Here is a 17,564-nt window from a genome sequence, read left to right as displayed (position 1 = left end):
GAAGCAGAGTTTGGAGGCTCCTGGGTGGTGGAGGCCCAAGGCATTTCATACCCCAAGAGACCACCCCATTACTGACAGAGTCCCCCCAGAGTCCTGAGGACCAGGCTGCTTGCTCCTTCAATCACTCATCATCCATGAGACACAGCACAAAACATGTCTGCCAGGCATACCTACCACCCCTGTGCTATGAGTAATTGGAGTTTAAAGTGCATCTTAGTTTTGGGATGGCATATCAGATTACGGATATGTGACTCAAAGCCTACATGTTTAAAGAATGAAGGAAGCATCCTGATGGATAAGGTTCTGGCTGTCTCAGAGAAAAAAACAAAAAATAATTTGGAGGGTTGTCCTGGCTTTTCAAAATGGGATGCTCTGCCCTCGGATTGCTGCATTTAGATTTAGAGTCAGGGAGAATTGAGCCCCATCCCCCAACCCTCACACACAAACACTGGTCACTCTGGACCCATTCATTGCTCCTGGTCACAGGGAAGCACTAGGCAAAGGCTTTGGAGTCAGACAGCTACATACGAACCCCTGCTCTGCCATGTACTGGCTGTGTGATGGGGAACATTTTACGTAGCGTCTCTGAGCCCATCCTCTTCTGTAAGTGAATTCTGCACTCCCTATCTCAGAGGGAGTGCTGTCGTGAGGATGAAGTGATATAAACTCAATAAAGTGCAGTATCAGGGCTCCCTGGCAGCCGCCTGGCCTCTCTCCTCTCTAGCTGAATGGGCCAGGCTTGAACCAGTTTAAAGGGATTCGTGTTCTACTCACCCCCGCCGGGGTGCAACAGGCCATCAGGGATCCCGCCCTGGCAGCTGTCTTCACCATCGTTAGCAGGTTGGAAGAGGCGGAGTGCAGTTCGATGCAAGTGACCACTCCTCCTGTGAGGTCCACGAAGGCATCAGCAACGCAGCCGAAGTGCAGGTTCTCATAGGACCCATGTAACCTAGGAGGAGAGAGCCAGACCAAAACCCCTGTGGTGCCTTTGGTGAGACACTCCAGGAAGGGAGGCTGCACACCTGACTTCTGTGTATTTCCCCGGTGAAGGACTACCTGACCCACCCCGAGACCATGGCCCCCCACCTTCCATTCACCTGGACGGAGATTCTAGTGATGTGCCATCCTCAGCCCTCTCTTTCCCCTGGGCAGCCCCAGGAGTGGCAGTATTGTGTAGAGGTTAGGAGTGCAGGTGCTAGAGCCACAGGCCACTGGTCAGATCCCAACCTCACCACATATTTACCCGCCTCACCTTGGACAAGTTACTTAGCCTCACGGCGCTGGACTTAGCCTAGTTCCTGGCTTATGGCCCTTAACAGATATTGGATATTAGTATGATGAGGAGCCACTGTTTCCCGTTCCGTTTAACAATAGTGATACGTGCCTACTGTGTGCAGGGCACCACACTAGGCATTGAGTGTTCAAGAATGAAGGAGACCCCATTCCTGCCCTCACAGACCTCCCAATCAGCACCCTGACCCCTGCTGTGGCCACAGGGAGCCTCTGTTTTCACTCTGTCCAAACCGTGATCCGGAGTTCCCATTCCCATTCTCAGATTCATCTCCCCAGAATCATCCGGGAGACAGGACAACTTTCCTGAAGGTAACATAAGTGAGGACGCTAAGGCCGGTGGCAGTGGGGACACTCCTACTACAGCCTTCTTTCTGGTAATGCAGTCACGGGGGCTCAGGCACCCGGATCTATCCATGCGTCTGCCTCTAATGGGGCCTGCAAACTTGGACAAGACCCTTCCCTTCCTGGTCCTCAGCCTTTCACCTGGAAATGGTGAGGTTGACTGGGTCAGCCCTGGGGGCTGTCTTCATGTAAATTCACCCAGCAAATATACAGCAAGCAGCCACTATAAGCAGGTCAACGTCCCAGGCAAAATGCCACGTATAGTTTAGAAAGTCTTTTATTAAAGAAAGGTAAGGTATACAGAACAAAAGTCATTCTACAGGAACTGCCCTGTGACTAATCTCAACTTGTTATCTAACTGGTTTTAAATTCTCTCTCTCTCTCTCCCTCTCTCTGACACAGGGTTATGCCAGGTACTACACACTGTTATCTCCAGAGTGTTTGTTTTGTCAACTGCAAAGCCTACCTTTGATCATGATTATGCCCTGTTGTGTCTGAATGTCTGCCTTTCTTGATTTCCCACAGATATTCTGGCTCCTGGTCCTAGACTAAGAGGGCTTTGCTGAGGGCACTGGAAGGTCACAAAGACTAGGGTTCTGGAACCCGTTTCTGAGCCCATCAACGTGACCCCCTGGTGATACCCTCAGGAGTAACCCCTGGCTTCAAAGAAGGCTGTACCAGAACGATTCCAGAGAAGCAGCCTTCGGGCTTGGTCCCATCCCTTCGGGCCCACTCCATCTCTGTCTGTGGGCCTCATCTGATGTTGCATCTACACAATTCTGCAGTCACTACAGAGACACCCAAAGCAAGGGACAGGACCTGCAGCCAGCAGCCCCCTTCCACAGCCTTTTCTCACTGTCTCTCTGCCATGCCCACAAAGCCTGTCCCAGAGACAGCTGGATGTTTTGACAAGGAGCTATCTCTCTGCTTTACAAACATGAGTTCACAAATCCTGCTGATGCTTCAGGAACATGGCAGCTATTCTTAGCCCCCTTTGCTGACAGGAGACAGAAAGGGAAGGAAAGAGAGAGAACTGTGTTCACCACACCTGTCACGACGTTGTGTCACCTGAACCCAGGAATTCTGAGAGAGCCTTGTTCCCATCCTTCTGCTTCAGCTTCATTTTGGGAAAATATCTGTCCTTCCAGAAATGATACGAATGGGGGGGAAATTCAGATGTCTGAATCAGAGCCAGAAAGGATGCTGAAATGCTGCAATTCTTAACTGCAGATTGGGATGATATACAGACTACCAGATCGTATCCCCCAATCTCCTCTCTATTTTATGACCTCAGAGAAAAATCTGCAAACACAGATTTCCCCCCCAACATATGCACATCTGATTGCCTTGACCAAGGCATTTCCAGACCCCCAGCTACAAGGACAGTTGAACGTTCAAAATCTACATGTTCACTCGGCATTGCCTACACACTCGGAGGGAAAGAGGGTCATCTCCAGCTGGACAAATGGGTTCTCCACGTTTGTGCTGTGGTCCTGCTGAATTCCACAGAAGCAAAAAGACAAATCCTTTCCCAATAGGATTGACAGGATGAAGAGATGATGGGAAAGCACGTGACTAGGGAGAATAGTTCTCATTCCAGCCAGGCCTCTAATACCTTGTGACCTTGGGCAAGTCATTTCACCATTCTGAGCCTCAGTTTCCTCATATCTCAAAGAAGAAGGTAGGGTTTGATGCTGACAGCAGTTGCTTCCAGCTCTGATATGCTATAATTCTATTTGATTCATGCCTGCATTTTATAACTTCCTTCTTTGGATAAAGGGAAAAGCTTTTAAACAGCTTAATAATTTGAGACACTTTATCCCCCGCTAGATTTCTCTAGGCCGTGGAATGTGGATTCCCGGTCCAGGTTCCCATTTCTTTTCAAGCTGAATGATTGCCTCGGGTCAGCTGTTAACAAATGGGGTCAGAGTCATCATTTCACGCTGAAGCTTTCTAATTCTCCCAGTGAACTGCCAGGCTCCCCCACCTTTTACACAGGAAAAAACAAGGCCCTGAAGTGGTGAGGCCTGACTCTATACTGGAAAGATAATGGTAGTGCTTGTGTAAGTAGCTTAGATATGAATTAACCTCCCCAAACATAAAGATTGGTTCAACAACCTTGGCTGTTATCTGGGCTTCATTCTTAAATACTAATGAACAGCTCTTCTTAATACTGGGAATGAGCAACTGCTTTAGTTTTTTTACAAGTTGGCTCAAAAGGAAGAATGTAAAAAAGAGGAGGTCTTGAGATGTCTTGCTGTTCAGATTTTGACCTTCAGAAGGACAGGAGCTGGGATAGTTTGGGGGGGTTATCACATTCCTCAGGGCCCAGGACAGGATGGGCAGGGTCTTCGGTCTTGCTTAACGATGTCCCCTGGTCAAATGACTGAAGACCTCAGCAGATTCCGGCTGGACACTTACTCCTGCCATCACCTCACTATTGAAAGCTTTGGCATTCCCTTTTGTAAAACGAGGGGTTGGTGAGAACAATCTTTGGGAAATCTGATTTGGTAACACTCTTCACTATCCATTTTCTCCTGAAAGGGGTGGTCCTCTGTCTTTTCGTCTCCTAGTGTTGATTTCTAACTCTGAGATGTCCCTCACCTGTGTGGGTCTTTATGACAGTGACTTCACACACACACACACACACACACACACACACACACACACACACACACACACACGAGCCAGTCTGAGTGTTCCTATCTAGTGCTAAGCATAGTGCCTGGCCTATGGTTAAATGTGCAACAGCCAACTGTTGAGTAAAAGCAACCTATGAATTGGGGTGTTTATAGTCCTTGAGCTTGTCAACACCAGAAGATAGCCCCTGAATCACAGTGTTTGGACCATATGATAACAAGTAACTCCTGCCCTGCACCCCCCACAAAAATGCAACCTCACAGCATTTCAGATCTCCCCTGCTCCAACCTCACTTTGAACTGTCCCACCTCAAGGTCTCTGCTCAAATCATTCCTACTGATGGGGACGCCTCCCGCTGAAAGTCTACCCATTCTTCAGGGCCTTACTCCACGCCATCTTCTCTGTACAGCCTTAGCCTGACTCTGTGAGTGCGAAAGTCAGAATTATTTTCTTTCCTGTGCACTCTCAGCTGAATATGTCCATGATATTATATTTTATTTGGGCCCTCATACCAGCCCTTGCAGTAATACCATTATCAGTGCATATCTCTCTCCAGCCCTGCCTGGCCCACCCCTTGCTAAGTGCCTCTGGGTCCCTCCCAACAACCTGAACATAGCTTTGCACGCAGCGATTGTTTAAGGAGGATGCCAAGCTAGGTGGCAAAGGCTCTGATGCTCCCAGGGGCATCGCTTGCATTCAGCAAAGCTGCCCCAAATCTCAGGGCCAGCTGGGGGGAAGCATGTGTCAGGAGAAGCAGCTGGTCAGGCAGGGCCAGCACCAAGGCCCTGGGCGAGGGGTGGACCCATCCTTACTTGGCATAGGCTTTCTCCAGCAGGCAGGGCCAAAACTCTTGGTTGTTGCTGAAAGGGTGCACAAAAAGGTACCCGTTGGTCCCGACAGGCAGGCGATCATCAACCACCACTTCCACCCACTGGCCACACTGCCAGAACTGAAAGAGAGATGAAAATATAGCTCAGTACAACTGGGCAGGAGGAGCTCCTGGACCCTCATCCCGTGCCACTAGATAACAACCATCACCATGTGACGTCCATGATGCAAAAATGAACTCTATCCAGAACAAGTCTCATCCCATGTTGATGGATAGGGGATGGGCATGTCATCTTCACTGAGAGATGGAAAAAATGAGTCACAGACCAAGGTAGTCAAGGAAAATACTAGCAGAGAAGGACACTTGGGTTTCAGTTGGACTTTGCTACTCATTCTGGCCTCACTTTGGCAAGTCCTTTGTGAGCTCCAAACATGCGACTCTCCAGGTACAGCTTGCACACAAAATGGCAGTAGGGAAAGCAGATGCTGAATAACAAAGGGGAATGGCAGATACAAGTGCTGTCCTGGGGAAAGGAGAGCCTACTGGGAGCTGCAGGTTTGCAGGAAGAGGCGGGCTTAAGCAGCTGGAGAGGACATAGGGAAGACATCCCAGATGTCAGGGCAGCGTGGGCAAAGGCCTGCAGGCCAGATGACGAGAAGTGCTCCGGAGGATGGAGCCTCACTCTGGCCTGCCATCAGAGCCGCAGAAATGAAACCGACTGGTGCTGCTACTGCTAAGAGTGCAAAGAAAGCAGATGTTCCTCTCCAAAACAGACTGTTTTCATCTTCAGCATTCAACTCTTAATAGTTCACCCGGGACGTTACCAAATGAGGAAAATTCATAACAAAGCCAGCCTTTTGGAGTTTCTTTGCTGGTCTCCCCTGTGCTGGATAAGCAGCAGGGCTTCTAGCTTCAGGCCTGAGCCTTGATGAAGGCAAGTCTCTGACAGGTGGGCCTGAAATAAAGCTGGTTGGATGCAATCTATCATCTGCTCAGTGGTGACAGGAAGCCATCCACATGGCCTTTTCCACAGCTGGATATCCCAGATGTTGGGCTATTGCATCAGCTAAAGACATATTTTCAAAGCCAAGACGGAGACCAAGACAGAGATGTCAGTGGAGACAAAGCAAAGAAGGTATTTTCATGGTCACTGAAGGACCAGTGCACTGCAGCTGGTTCCAGTGCAGCTGTAGATTCGCGTCCCTATTGCGGTAATGCGCATAGGCAGGTGAGGTCGAGAGCCAACAGGGATGTTATTAGGGGGATGTCATGAAATGTGGCTGAAGCACAAAGGAAAGCTAATCCCAGCTCCCAGAAAGGGGTACTGGAAGCACAGCCCTGTCTGGATTTGGGTTTAATGGGTTAGCAAAGGGTAGTACAAAGTATCGTCAGAGGAACTGTGCTTGAGTCCTGGTTTTGCCTTTAATTATCTGAACAACAGACATTGAGTAAGACACTTAACGCTTTGTGACTCAGTTTCCTTATCTGTTCAATGATGGCAAGAGCAAAAACTGCCTCATAGGGCTGTGACTGGAATCAGATGAGATTGTGAAAGTGAGATTATAGTTTTGAAAGTAGGAACTGTTTTTCATTAGCCTTTTTGATCAGCACCTAGGATAGTTCCTGGTGCAGAGTAGCCCATCAAGAATGGGTAAGTCCTGGCTTAAATGAGCTCTTTTGGTTGATTCCCTTACAAATTACCCTCACCTCCATCTTTCCCCACCAAACTTGCTCTCCCTATACAAAGGGAATATCAGATGAGATCATTGTTCCCAGAGAGGATGTAAAGGCCTAATTAGTGGTCAAGAATGAGGCCAGAGCTACTTCACCTCTCTGGGTGAGGAGGGCTGGCATCTGGATAATGTCTGCACGGTCCAAGAAGCGTGCTCGTGTCATTTTGCCAATACCCAACTGTTTGAAGGAAACCAGAAGTGTCTTGGGCAAAGCATCCAAGTTGCCTGGGCATTGAGCCCTTTCCAGAGAGCAGTGCCCAAGCTCAGAATGAGGAGAAGAGATGCACGGAGGTCAGCACTACAGCTGTTTCTGGGGAACTGTGAGACTTTCTTCAACACACAGGAGGACAGAGTGTGTCCTTCCTGGACCTCAGGTTGTCCCAACCACCTGTCACCCACCCATACTTGCAGCCCTGAGATGAGCTCAGACACAGCTGCGTCCTGCATCCTCTAGTTCATGCCTTGTGTGATCCTTGGCCCAGCACCATCCATGTCACCTGGGCACTTGTTAGAAGACCTAGTACGCAAATAATTGGACTGCAGGAAGAGAGAACAGGATAAAGGCGGATACCCAGAAACAATAGAGGGGAAATGTAGCTGAGCAGAAAAAGGGGACAGGTCTTCAGAATGGAAGGGCTCATTGAATTCCAGGCAAAATTAATTTTACAAAGGCATAATCTGGACATATTCCAGGGAAATGTCTACACACCAAGGAGAGAGCGCCTCTTAGAAACTTGCAATTTGAAAGAACACGTTGCATACAAAGTCAAGAGCATAGATTAGCATTGGGTTTTTCTTCTGCAACATCGGAAGCTATAAGACAATGAAATAAGGTTTATAGATTCTTGAAGAAAGAGGATGTGATCCAAGAATCCTAAACCCAACCAAAAATCATTTTTAAGTAAGAGCAAATGGAAAGCACTCATGTAATCTGAGGAAATTATTCAAGGAACTACTCCTACTTAATGAGAATGAAACTAGAACAGAAGTCTTAAGGGGAAATGAAGGGTGAAAGAGACGATAGTGAACAATAAGTTTTAAATATGCTGTGTACAAGTAGCATACTTATAACATAGTGACAATGAAATTGATAATGAAGAGATGAGCAACGATAGAACAGGGATATGCAAATAATAGGAAGCTGGGTTACCAATGTGAATATCAGATAAAGAGGAATTCAAGGCCCACAAGCATAACATGTAACAAAGAGGGATATTTGTAACCTTTATTCCGATAACCAGACAGCAAGAACATAAACTTTTGGCACCAAAGAATATAGGAGGAAAGTGGAAAGTCAGAACATCTTGAAAACATAAGAGGAACCCTCCAAACTGTAATTTTGGGGAAGAACGTCAACACACCTCACCTCTTTTAGAATTTGACAAATCACACAGACAAAAAAAATAAGCCAAGGTAAAAGAGATAATTGCAGATAATACTATCTGCAAATTAGAATGCTTGATTCCACATATAAAACTCATGACCTTTGGATAATATATATTCTTCTTGTATGTCCATGAAACATTTACAAAAACTGTGGTGGACTTGGCCATAAATAAAACTTTAATAATTTTTCAAAATGTTTAGCTTTTATGAATTATATTTTCTGACCATAATTTAATAAATCCAAAACTTACAGCCAAAAGATTACCCCCTTCAACACTTAATCAAAACTAAAAGTATATTATCTTCAAATTAATAAAAGTAAGAAATTTTATATCAAAACCTACAGATAGGAATAAGATCTCAGAAGAAATTTTATAGTCTTAAAACTTTCATCATTAAAAAAGACTAACAATGTTAAGTGTGAAGTTTCAGAAAATCAACAATAAAACTAACAAAGAGAAAGTAAACAGGAATTCATGAAAATACATCGAAAGTAGTTATATAGAAAATAACCCTCCCCCCCCCAAAAAAAAGAATAGAAAGATTAAAACCCAAAAGTTCATTCATTCAAAAACCAGTACAATAGATTATACTGTAAGACTGTACTGTACTGTAAGAAAAGCTGGATTCAGAAAAACAGGAAAAATAAAAAGATAGCACTGGGATTGATAAAGTAGATTTAACCACAAATAAGAAGAAATTAAATGAATTTCCTGAGAATCATATAAGCAAATTTTTGGAAATAAATTTGGAACTATAGAAAGAACAGTTGGTTTTCCTAGCAAAAAATAAATTTCAAGAATTAACTCCAGGAGAAATAAGAGTCCCAAGCAGATCAATAGACATTGAGCACATTGGAAGAATGAAAGAAATCACATTTAAAAAGGAGGTAGGTCTCAATGACTTAACTAGCGTCTACTTTATTTTCAAAGAACAGACAGCCAATGATTAACACCATTATTCAAATTACTTCAGATCAACGTATGTAAAGCTCAGCTGGATTCACTTAAAAAAGTTAGCATAACTCATACATGATGTAAAACACTAGACTCCAATTCTACATATGATATAAATGCAAAAATTCTAATAACATTTTTAGTAAATAGAATCCAACAGCATATTTAAAGAACAGTGTACCAGGAAAGTATGTCACTAAAATCCAGAGAAGACAGGATTTTGCTCTTGTTACTTTGGTTCAAAATTGTGAGATTCTAACTAATGTGACAAGGTGAAAGAAGAATAAAATAAATTCTATAAATATTAAAAGAAGAGACAATATTATCTTTATTTGCAGATAATATTAGGTACCTAAAAAACGCAGACTCTAGTAAAGAAAAAAATTAGATCAAATAAAGTAATTTGGCAAGGGGGCTCCATAAAATTTAATATACAATAAGGAGTAGCTTTTCTCTTTTCAGCAACATCTAGTTAGAAATGAGGGGGAAAATCACATAAGCTGCACAACTGTAAAATATTTGAGAATACATTTACCAAGAAGGGTACAGCACCAATAGGAAAATACAACTATAACATTTTATTGAAGGGCGTTAAACTAGTTCTGAATAAACGGAAAGATAGACCATGTTTCTGGAAAGAATCCTTAAAATAATAAAAATGGAATTTTTCCAAATTAATGCTGCTCCATTCTGTAACACAGTGGCTTTTATTTCTAATTAGACAAAATTATTTAAAAATTCTCATCAAAGAATAAATGTGCAAGGATTACCAAGATATTTGAAAGGAAAGAATAAATGAATAATGAAGGAGAATTTATCCTACCAGATGTTACATCTTACTCTAAAGCTACTGTAATCAAAATAACAAGATATGACACAGGAATAGACATAGACAAAAGTTCAATAATGTATAGGGTTGTTGATCAATGACTCTCTTCTTTTGTTGATTGTTTCTGCCTTTAAAAAATGTATATGAAAATATTTTAATTCTCATCTTTCCCATGTGTTGTCAGATCATGAGCTCAAATCCTGCAGAGTAACTAACAGGTAATAAGTGTCTCTTTCACAGCTCAGGCTGCCAGACCAAAAGAAACACGTGTAGGAACATCCCAGCAGGGCACATACCCGGAAACAGAAAATCCCTGCATACTGGTAGGAAAAGCTTTGGTCCTTCAGGATCTTCTGCAGAAGATGTGGGTTCTGTGTCAAGGAGCCCAGGGCTGCCAGGAACCAGCAATCTCCTGTGAGGGAAGGGACACAAGCAGAGCATGAGAGGCCAACTGTACACATCTGAACACCCCACCCCACGCATTTCATAGGTCTTTGCTAGCAGAGTTCATACACCTCCTTCTGAATAACGCATTTTTTTCTGTCTGAGAGAGGAGACTTGAAGGAAGGATTCACTGGAGCCAGTTCCAAGCAAGATAGAGAACGGGCTGGTGGTGGTTGGGGGGCCATGGACGGGAGGCTGGTAGGGATGATGGCGGTTTGAGGGAGGTCAGGAGAGCCCCAGCCAGGCTTCGGCAGGGCTTGTGGTCCAACTTGCCTTCTTATTTTCATTTTGTCAGAGGTGCCCAGAGCTCAAGTTACAGTGAATTTTGTTGTCAGCATTAATGGCAATGGTACTTTCTACTTTTCTATTGCAGAAAACAGATTCGTGCTTTCCTTTGCTAATATTTGCGCATTCCCTACCGGTGCTGGGACCCCTCTAGCCCACACAGAAGTTCTCTCCTCTTCCCCCTTGAGGGACACACATGGCTTGAGTTTCCCCTTGGATGTCACTGTGAACCCTTTAAGCAGCAGCAGCATCCCCTTCTCCTGAGTCTTCCCTCCTTTATCTTCAACATAATCAATTATTTGCATAGCATTTCACATCAGGCTCTGTGCTGGGTGCAGAAGCCACAAAGGCACCCCCACAGAGATGCCTTCTCTGAGGTAAATGAAGCTCAAATAGGAGGATTATTGGCTGGGGCTGGGGAGAGGGGGCTTTCCCAACACTAGAAACAAGCCACAGAAGCTTCTATCAACTTGGCTCAAGATGCCACCAGGTGAAGTCCAAGTGCACGCATAATTTGTAAGCTGACATTTTAAGGACATAGTGTCTGTTCTCAGAAGAGTTCCTGTCTTGTTGTTCTGTCTCCCAATTTCTTGTCCACTTTCCCCTCCCAGCCAATCCTGCCACTCCACTCCTAGGCCTCTTGCTCAGGGGTTGTCTTGGCCATTCCTGATACTACCCAGGGGGCTTCTGCAAGGCAGGCCCTGTTCTTCCCTGTCTACACTGCTCAGCTCTTAGCAACAACTTTACCCCTTGGCTGTCTGGTAGGTGGGAGGGAGTCAAACAGCTCTGGATTTAAACTCAGCTCTGTCACTTATTGCTTATGTGACATTAAGGATGTGACGTTAAGGAAACTATTTTACCTCTCGGACTCTTTATTTCCACATATATAGAGTGGGGATGTTGCAAGGCATAAAGGAACTAGTACATAGAAAGCATCTAGTGCAGTCATCGCAGACGCTTAGTAAATGTTTGCTTCCCCTTTCTCGGTCTCTTTTCTTCCCATTTTCCAGCAGCTGATGCTTCTCTCTACTCAGTGTTCATATTAAACCTTGTGTCCATTTTCTCCCTTTCTTCTGTAATTCCTCACCCAAATGGCTCTGCACACCACTGCTAAACCGCATTGCAGGGTGTAGGGTGGGGTGCGGAGCAGTCCAGCCACAGCAGCACTGAGAAGGCTGGCCTTGCCCTCTTAGCAGCTGTGGCAGAATTCTGGGGGTCTGAGTGGGCACACGCCTCCACCCCTCCAGACATGGAGGGTGACTCCAGCAGCCTGCCCCAATCCAGGGCCGGCCGGCAGAGAAGAGGTTGAGTTCTTACCTGCAGTTCCTTGTTGGATGTCAAATCTACTTGCACCTTCCAGGATGAAGTGAGGCTCTGAGTTACCAGCCAATAATTCCTTCGGAAAGAGGGAGAAGAGCCATGAGCATCTTTCATTCCTCTGTGTCCCAGTATGGTACCTAAAACATCACTCACTTTGTCTTTGAGAGATAGAGGTTACTTCTTAAATAGGTGCTTAAAATCTGAGTTAGAAAAGTTCCCCTCATTCTTCAGGTTTCATTACTATCAGGAAGGCAGATGTCAAAGGGGTGTCTACGTAATTGACACGACAGGCAATAAATGCATCAGCAAAGTGCATGAAGAGATGACATAAATAAGGACTCAGAATCCTTACATCAAATAGTCAGCCATCCTGGTCCTAACAAGCAGTGTTTTATTAAGAGGTTATACACAAGGGGGGTGGGGTGGGGGGAGGAAGAATAGGATATGTTTATTAGCGGAAACTTTTATAAACACAATGAAGCTTTCCTTGTGAAATGTCATCTCTTAGAAGATAGCAGAGGCCTTGTGGGCTCCAGGTTCAAGTGCAGCCATGTGCAGGCTGTGCATTCCTCAGATTGTTGTTCACTCCCTGGCTAACTCACAGACTGAGTGGTCCCTCCTCTCAGGTACTGTTACTCAGTGCCCAGTTCTTCCCCAACCTTCAACACACAGAGTGCTTGGTGGCCACAGAAAGGGGGTCGCTAGAAAGTGCTGCAATGCTTCAATGTCTGGGGAGAATTTGGGGAATTCGTAGCAGACATGAGGATGGTGAGACTTCCTGAAGGGGCTTCCCGGGCACTTTGGGGAACACTGGGTCAAAGGTCTGGCTCCTGCCCTCATCTCACCAGCCTGTAGGTTTGCCCCCTACGAGAAGCCTGCAGGATTATCCACAGCCTCCTTTCTGTGCGGCCTTTCTAGGATTTCCATTGCATAAGTTTGCATCATTTGGTAATTTTGCCTGTATCATTTATTTTCACATTGACAAATAAGTCCCCAGAGAGCAGGGCTGCAAACTGGAAATAGATTCATTTCTTCAACAGGCATGAATGTATTGAGTCCTGTGCCTTGTGAGACCTGCCAGCCCTTTGTAAACTACCAGTTTCCTGGTGGAGCCGCCAAGAGGAAAACAAAGGTGTACATGTCTGCAAACGCAGCGGCCCAACAGGTGCATTAGGAGTAATCACCTCCCTAAATCTCCTCCCACTCCTTTCCCTACAAATAACCGGCCCTCTCAGAGGGCTAGAGAAATGCACTGGGGCCCAGGTCCTCTGGATGGAGGCACCAAGCCCAACCCTCTGCTGTCCGCAGGGCTGGACAGAACTGGGGAGTTCTCCCAACACAGCCACTCGGGCAGAGCTCTGCACAGGGCCACAGACGGAGCAACCCTCCCAGTTTCTAAACAACTTGGGGCACTTCAATGGCTTTAACTATCCCCTCCCCTTCTACTGGAAACAGGAAGTAAAGGTCACAGTGGAGGCTTGCTGCCACTGAGCAGATGCTTAGACACTCCACTCACAGGAACTAAAGAAGAATGTGGAGGCCACGGGGTTTGGGGACCAGGAACAAAGTCCACGTTGCTTAGCTTTCTTGAGCCACCCTCAGTGCAGGTCTTCTTCTTCACTGGTTTTTCCTGATTTCTCCCCTGTGATCAGCAGAGGAAGGGCGTGTGTGCTCGAGAGTCTGTTCAGACAGACCTGGTGTAGAATCCTGCCCTGCATTGCTCTCTGGGTGACCCTGAGCCACTTCCTTTCCTTGACTGAGCCCCAGTTTCTTTGTGCGTAAAATGGGAGACTCAAATGATAAAGCGATCACGGCACTAGCTGCCATTATCAAACCCTGACGGAGGGCTAAGTGCTTTATTCACAGATCGTCTCTCAAAAGCCTTGCAAAGCAGGAGTCCTTCCATTTTACAAATGAGAAAGGATGCGAAATACTTAGCACAGCGTCGGGCAGGGTACATGTTCAATAAATATTGATTCCCCTCCTTCTGCAACATTTGCAAAATTACAAAAGCCATGCTCACAGACAAACCTAGAGCCTCAAATCTGTTTATTATTAAGCAACATAGACTAAAAATGAATTAAGCAATCAACTCAAAGATGTTAGAAAGAAAAAGGCAAAAAGAGTCTCGCAAATACAGGAGGGAAGAAGTGATAAAATAACACAATTAGTGAATTATAAAATAGAAAAATAGCAAAATCAACAAAGCAAATAAATTGCTCTGTTTAGGGGAGAAGATTTTTATAGATCCAACCTTTGGCATTTGTAGTAGAGAAACCCAAATAAAAGTGGAAGTGAAAATAGGATTTTAGCAATATAAAAACATGATGTAAAATTCTATATTAATCAATTTAAAAATACTGATGATTTTCTGATGAAAATTAACATGGCCCCAAATCATTTAAGTTCATAAATAACCTGAAAGATTAATAACTTTGGAATAGTATTATAAAATGATCAAAGAAATATTTCCCTAACATCTTTATAAAGTCTTCTGCGTACACATATTTTCCTGCTGAATTGTCTCAAACTTTCAGAGACTAGACAATTCCATTGTCACTTACATTTACATGGGCCAAAGAGGAAACCATTTATACCCCTCCAATAAATGCCATGAAGGCTTTTGATAAGTACACTTTCTCTGATTTACCCAAATGATAACAATTAAAATTAAAAAACCAAAATTTTAGCTAATTAGGAACGGAGAAATATTTTAATGTTATAAAAATTAAATAGCACTTATCTCAAAGCAAAAGTCAAGAGTCAACATCAAGTTTATGGGCAAACACTGGAATCATCTGCATCAAAGTTAGGCACAAAACCAGCATCTAAGTCTCCTGTCCTCTTTAGCTGCCTGTTTCCTCCCCACCCTGGGCTTTAGCAGGGCATTTCGGATGATCAAAAAAGAGTAAAGGTAGGAAGAGACAGAAATGATACCCAGAAGCATTTTAGCCTGCTATGCTGACTTATTGAGATAAGGACCACAGAGAAAATAGGTAAAGATGGCTGGGAGGATGGGAATGCTTTGGCTCTGGGCAGTCCCCCTGTCGATAGGTAGGCCAGGCACACCAGGGTAGTGAAGTCACTGGCAAGGGGCAGTCTCTACCCTGAGTGTGACTCAGAATCACCTGGGGGCCTCACAGGCTTGGGGACCGCCGGGTCCTACCTCCCACAACTTGGATTTAGCATGTCAGCCAGAGGCAGAGCTCAGGATTTACTTAGTCTCTCAGATGACTCCAAGGCCCAGCCATGGTGAGGGAAGGTTCAGAGAAGCAGAAGGGAGTCCTTCCAGGTCCTACAGGAAGCAGGCTAGGAGTCAGACAACCTGCTTCCCCGTGCCCAACTCTTCCCCACCAACCACGCCAGCGGGCAGGCGCTCCCTGACTTCAGTGTTTTCTGATTCTGTGAGACAGACTGGCCCTTTGAATTTCTGAAACATCCATGCATGCAGAAGGACGTTGTGATGGTTGATTTTGTGTGTCAATATGACTGGATCACAGGGTGCCCAGATATCCGGCTACACATTATTTCTAGGTGAATCTTAAGAGTGTTTCCAGATGACATCAGCATTTGAATCGGTGAATTCAGTAAAGCAGGTTACCCTCCCCAGTGTGGAAGAGCGTCATCCAATACATTGAACTAAACATAACAAAAAGCAGAGGAAGGGAGAATTCTCCCCTTCTTTGCCTGACTGCTGAGCTGGCACATCAGTCCTCTCCTGCCCTTGGACCGAGAATTGCACCATCGGCTCCCCTGGCTCTCAGGCCTTCCCTCTAGAACTAAACTACACCACTAGCTTCCCGGGGTCTCCACCTTGCAGACGGCGGATTGTGGGACTTCTTCCAATTCCTCATAATAAATACGTCAATAAAATACATTGATATATTTCCTATTAGTTATATGCTACAGGATATATGTATCTCCTATTAGTTCTGTCTCTCTGGAGAACCGTAATATAGAAGCCATTGCAGTAGTCAAACTAAGTAAACTTAGGCACTTAGTTCTGGATTTGGGAGCTCCTTCTCAATGCAAAGTTTGGGGCAATCTCTGCTATATTAGATATGCCCAGAAACTCAGGTAATGCAGGGACCCCTGGAATCTTAGAAAATACTCTCTCTGAAGGGACACCAAATCCAGCACTCTCCTGCGATTGTTTCTGGAGGGGTCTCTTCCATTGTGACATCACTTGGTCAATTGTGGATAGTGATTCCTGCATTCTTTTCAAAGGCTTCCCCAGATGGGGTGCTGCTCTTGGATGAGGGAACACCAGGTTTAGCACATTGGCATTTAGACACAGGCCCTTTCAGAGGGTGGGCAGAGTTCAGGCTGGGCCAGCTGGCAGTGTCACTCACTCCCTTTTCTATTTTTTGCTAAAGAGCTTTACTTTATTGGCATCAAGTTCTTTGGCTAAATGGCAACTGGCTGCTGGCATGTTTACTTTCTGTCACTTTCTATTACTTGTTGCTTTCACGTTCACAGCCTACACTCATATCTCTACTTTGTTAAACCATTCTTTTTCTGGAGAACTCATTTCGGTTCCAAAGGAAAAACCAGGCTGGGGTCCATCCTTCTTTCAGTGGGAGGGACCACGGGAGGGGGCTCAGAAGGCCCAGGAGCGAGGTGTGTGCCTGGGAGCTCACTCACCTTTGGCCGCTTCCACGTCAGGCTGGAGAGGGGTGTCCTCTGGAGCACCTTCATGCCTATGGAAGAAATCTCAGCAGGGAATGTCTCATCCTCAAATAGCAGACCTCTGCTTAGGTAATGATCCCTCAAGGAGTTAAAATCCTGGCCCTTAAACTTGATGACAGAGGTCTTGGCTAGAAGCTCCTGGTTGTATGCCATAACTCTCCTCAGAAGACACCCAAGGTCTTTTCCTTCTGGTGAGAAAAAAAGATATTTTTAGGGATGAGCCATCGAGTGTTTTGCATCATCGATGTGAGCCCTGGAAGGGCACTCAGGTGCCCCCCACCATAAGTGAGGGGACTGAGACCTAGATCAGTGCTCTCCGTGGTAACACAGCCAATTGGTGGGCGAACCTAGACTAGAATTCAATCATCCTTCCTCCCAGTCAGTTTTCAATCCTCTGTCTCAAAGAGCTTCTCAGTGTGCTGTATGTGCACCAGAGACGATGCGGGTATTTGTACATGAAGGAACATTTATTGAATACTGACCTTGTGCCAGGAGCTTTTCGGAATGCTGGCAATCCAAAAATAAATACGACATGATTTTTATCCTCCAGGGGCTCATTATCAAGTGGGAAAGATAGATTAAACATTTCAACAACATTTAACATTTTATTATTCAACAGAAACTGTCTAATTAAAAATGTGTACAAAGTCCTGTGGACATAAAGGAACTATGAACTGCCAAAGACAGTCCAGGATGACTCTCCCACAGGCAGTGATCTTTGAATTGGGCCATAAAGGAAGAAGAATTTGCCAAGTGGAGAAACGGTAGGTATATAAAAACGGTCCCTCCAAGTACCCTGAAGAGCAAGTGCAAGGAGG

General features: G+C 45.1%; 1 protein-coding gene across 1 annotated transcript in view; it reads right to left on the bottom strand.

The window, feature by feature from the left end:
• CAPN13 (calpain 13) overlaps positions 1–17,564 on the bottom strand; it is a 76,310-nt gene that overhangs the window by 38,550 nt on the left and 20,196 nt on the right. Inside the window, exons 2-6 of the mRNA XM_019735397.3 lie at positions 16,702–16,934; positions 12,055–12,133; positions 10,305–10,420; positions 5,088–5,224; positions 775–949 (exon numbers count right to left, since the gene is read on the bottom strand). Coding sequence (XP_019590956.3) covers positions 775–949; positions 5,088–5,224; positions 10,305–10,420; positions 12,055–12,133; positions 16,702–16,899 — 705 coding nt within the window. The 5' untranslated portion in view covers positions 16,900–16,934. The remainder of the gene's footprint in view (positions 1–774; positions 950–5,087; positions 5,225–10,304; positions 10,421–12,054; positions 12,134–16,701; positions 16,935–17,564) is intronic.

This window comes from Rhinolophus sinicus, chromosome 2 (assembly GCF_057876585.1).
Source record: "Rhinolophus sinicus isolate RSI-liver-muscle chromosome 2, RSI-T2T, whole genome shotgun sequence".
In the NCBI taxonomy this organism is placed as follows: Eukaryota; Metazoa; Chordata; class Mammalia; order Chiroptera; family Rhinolophidae; genus Rhinolophus; species Rhinolophus sinicus.
This window is presented reverse-complemented; position numbering and strand designations above follow the sequence as displayed.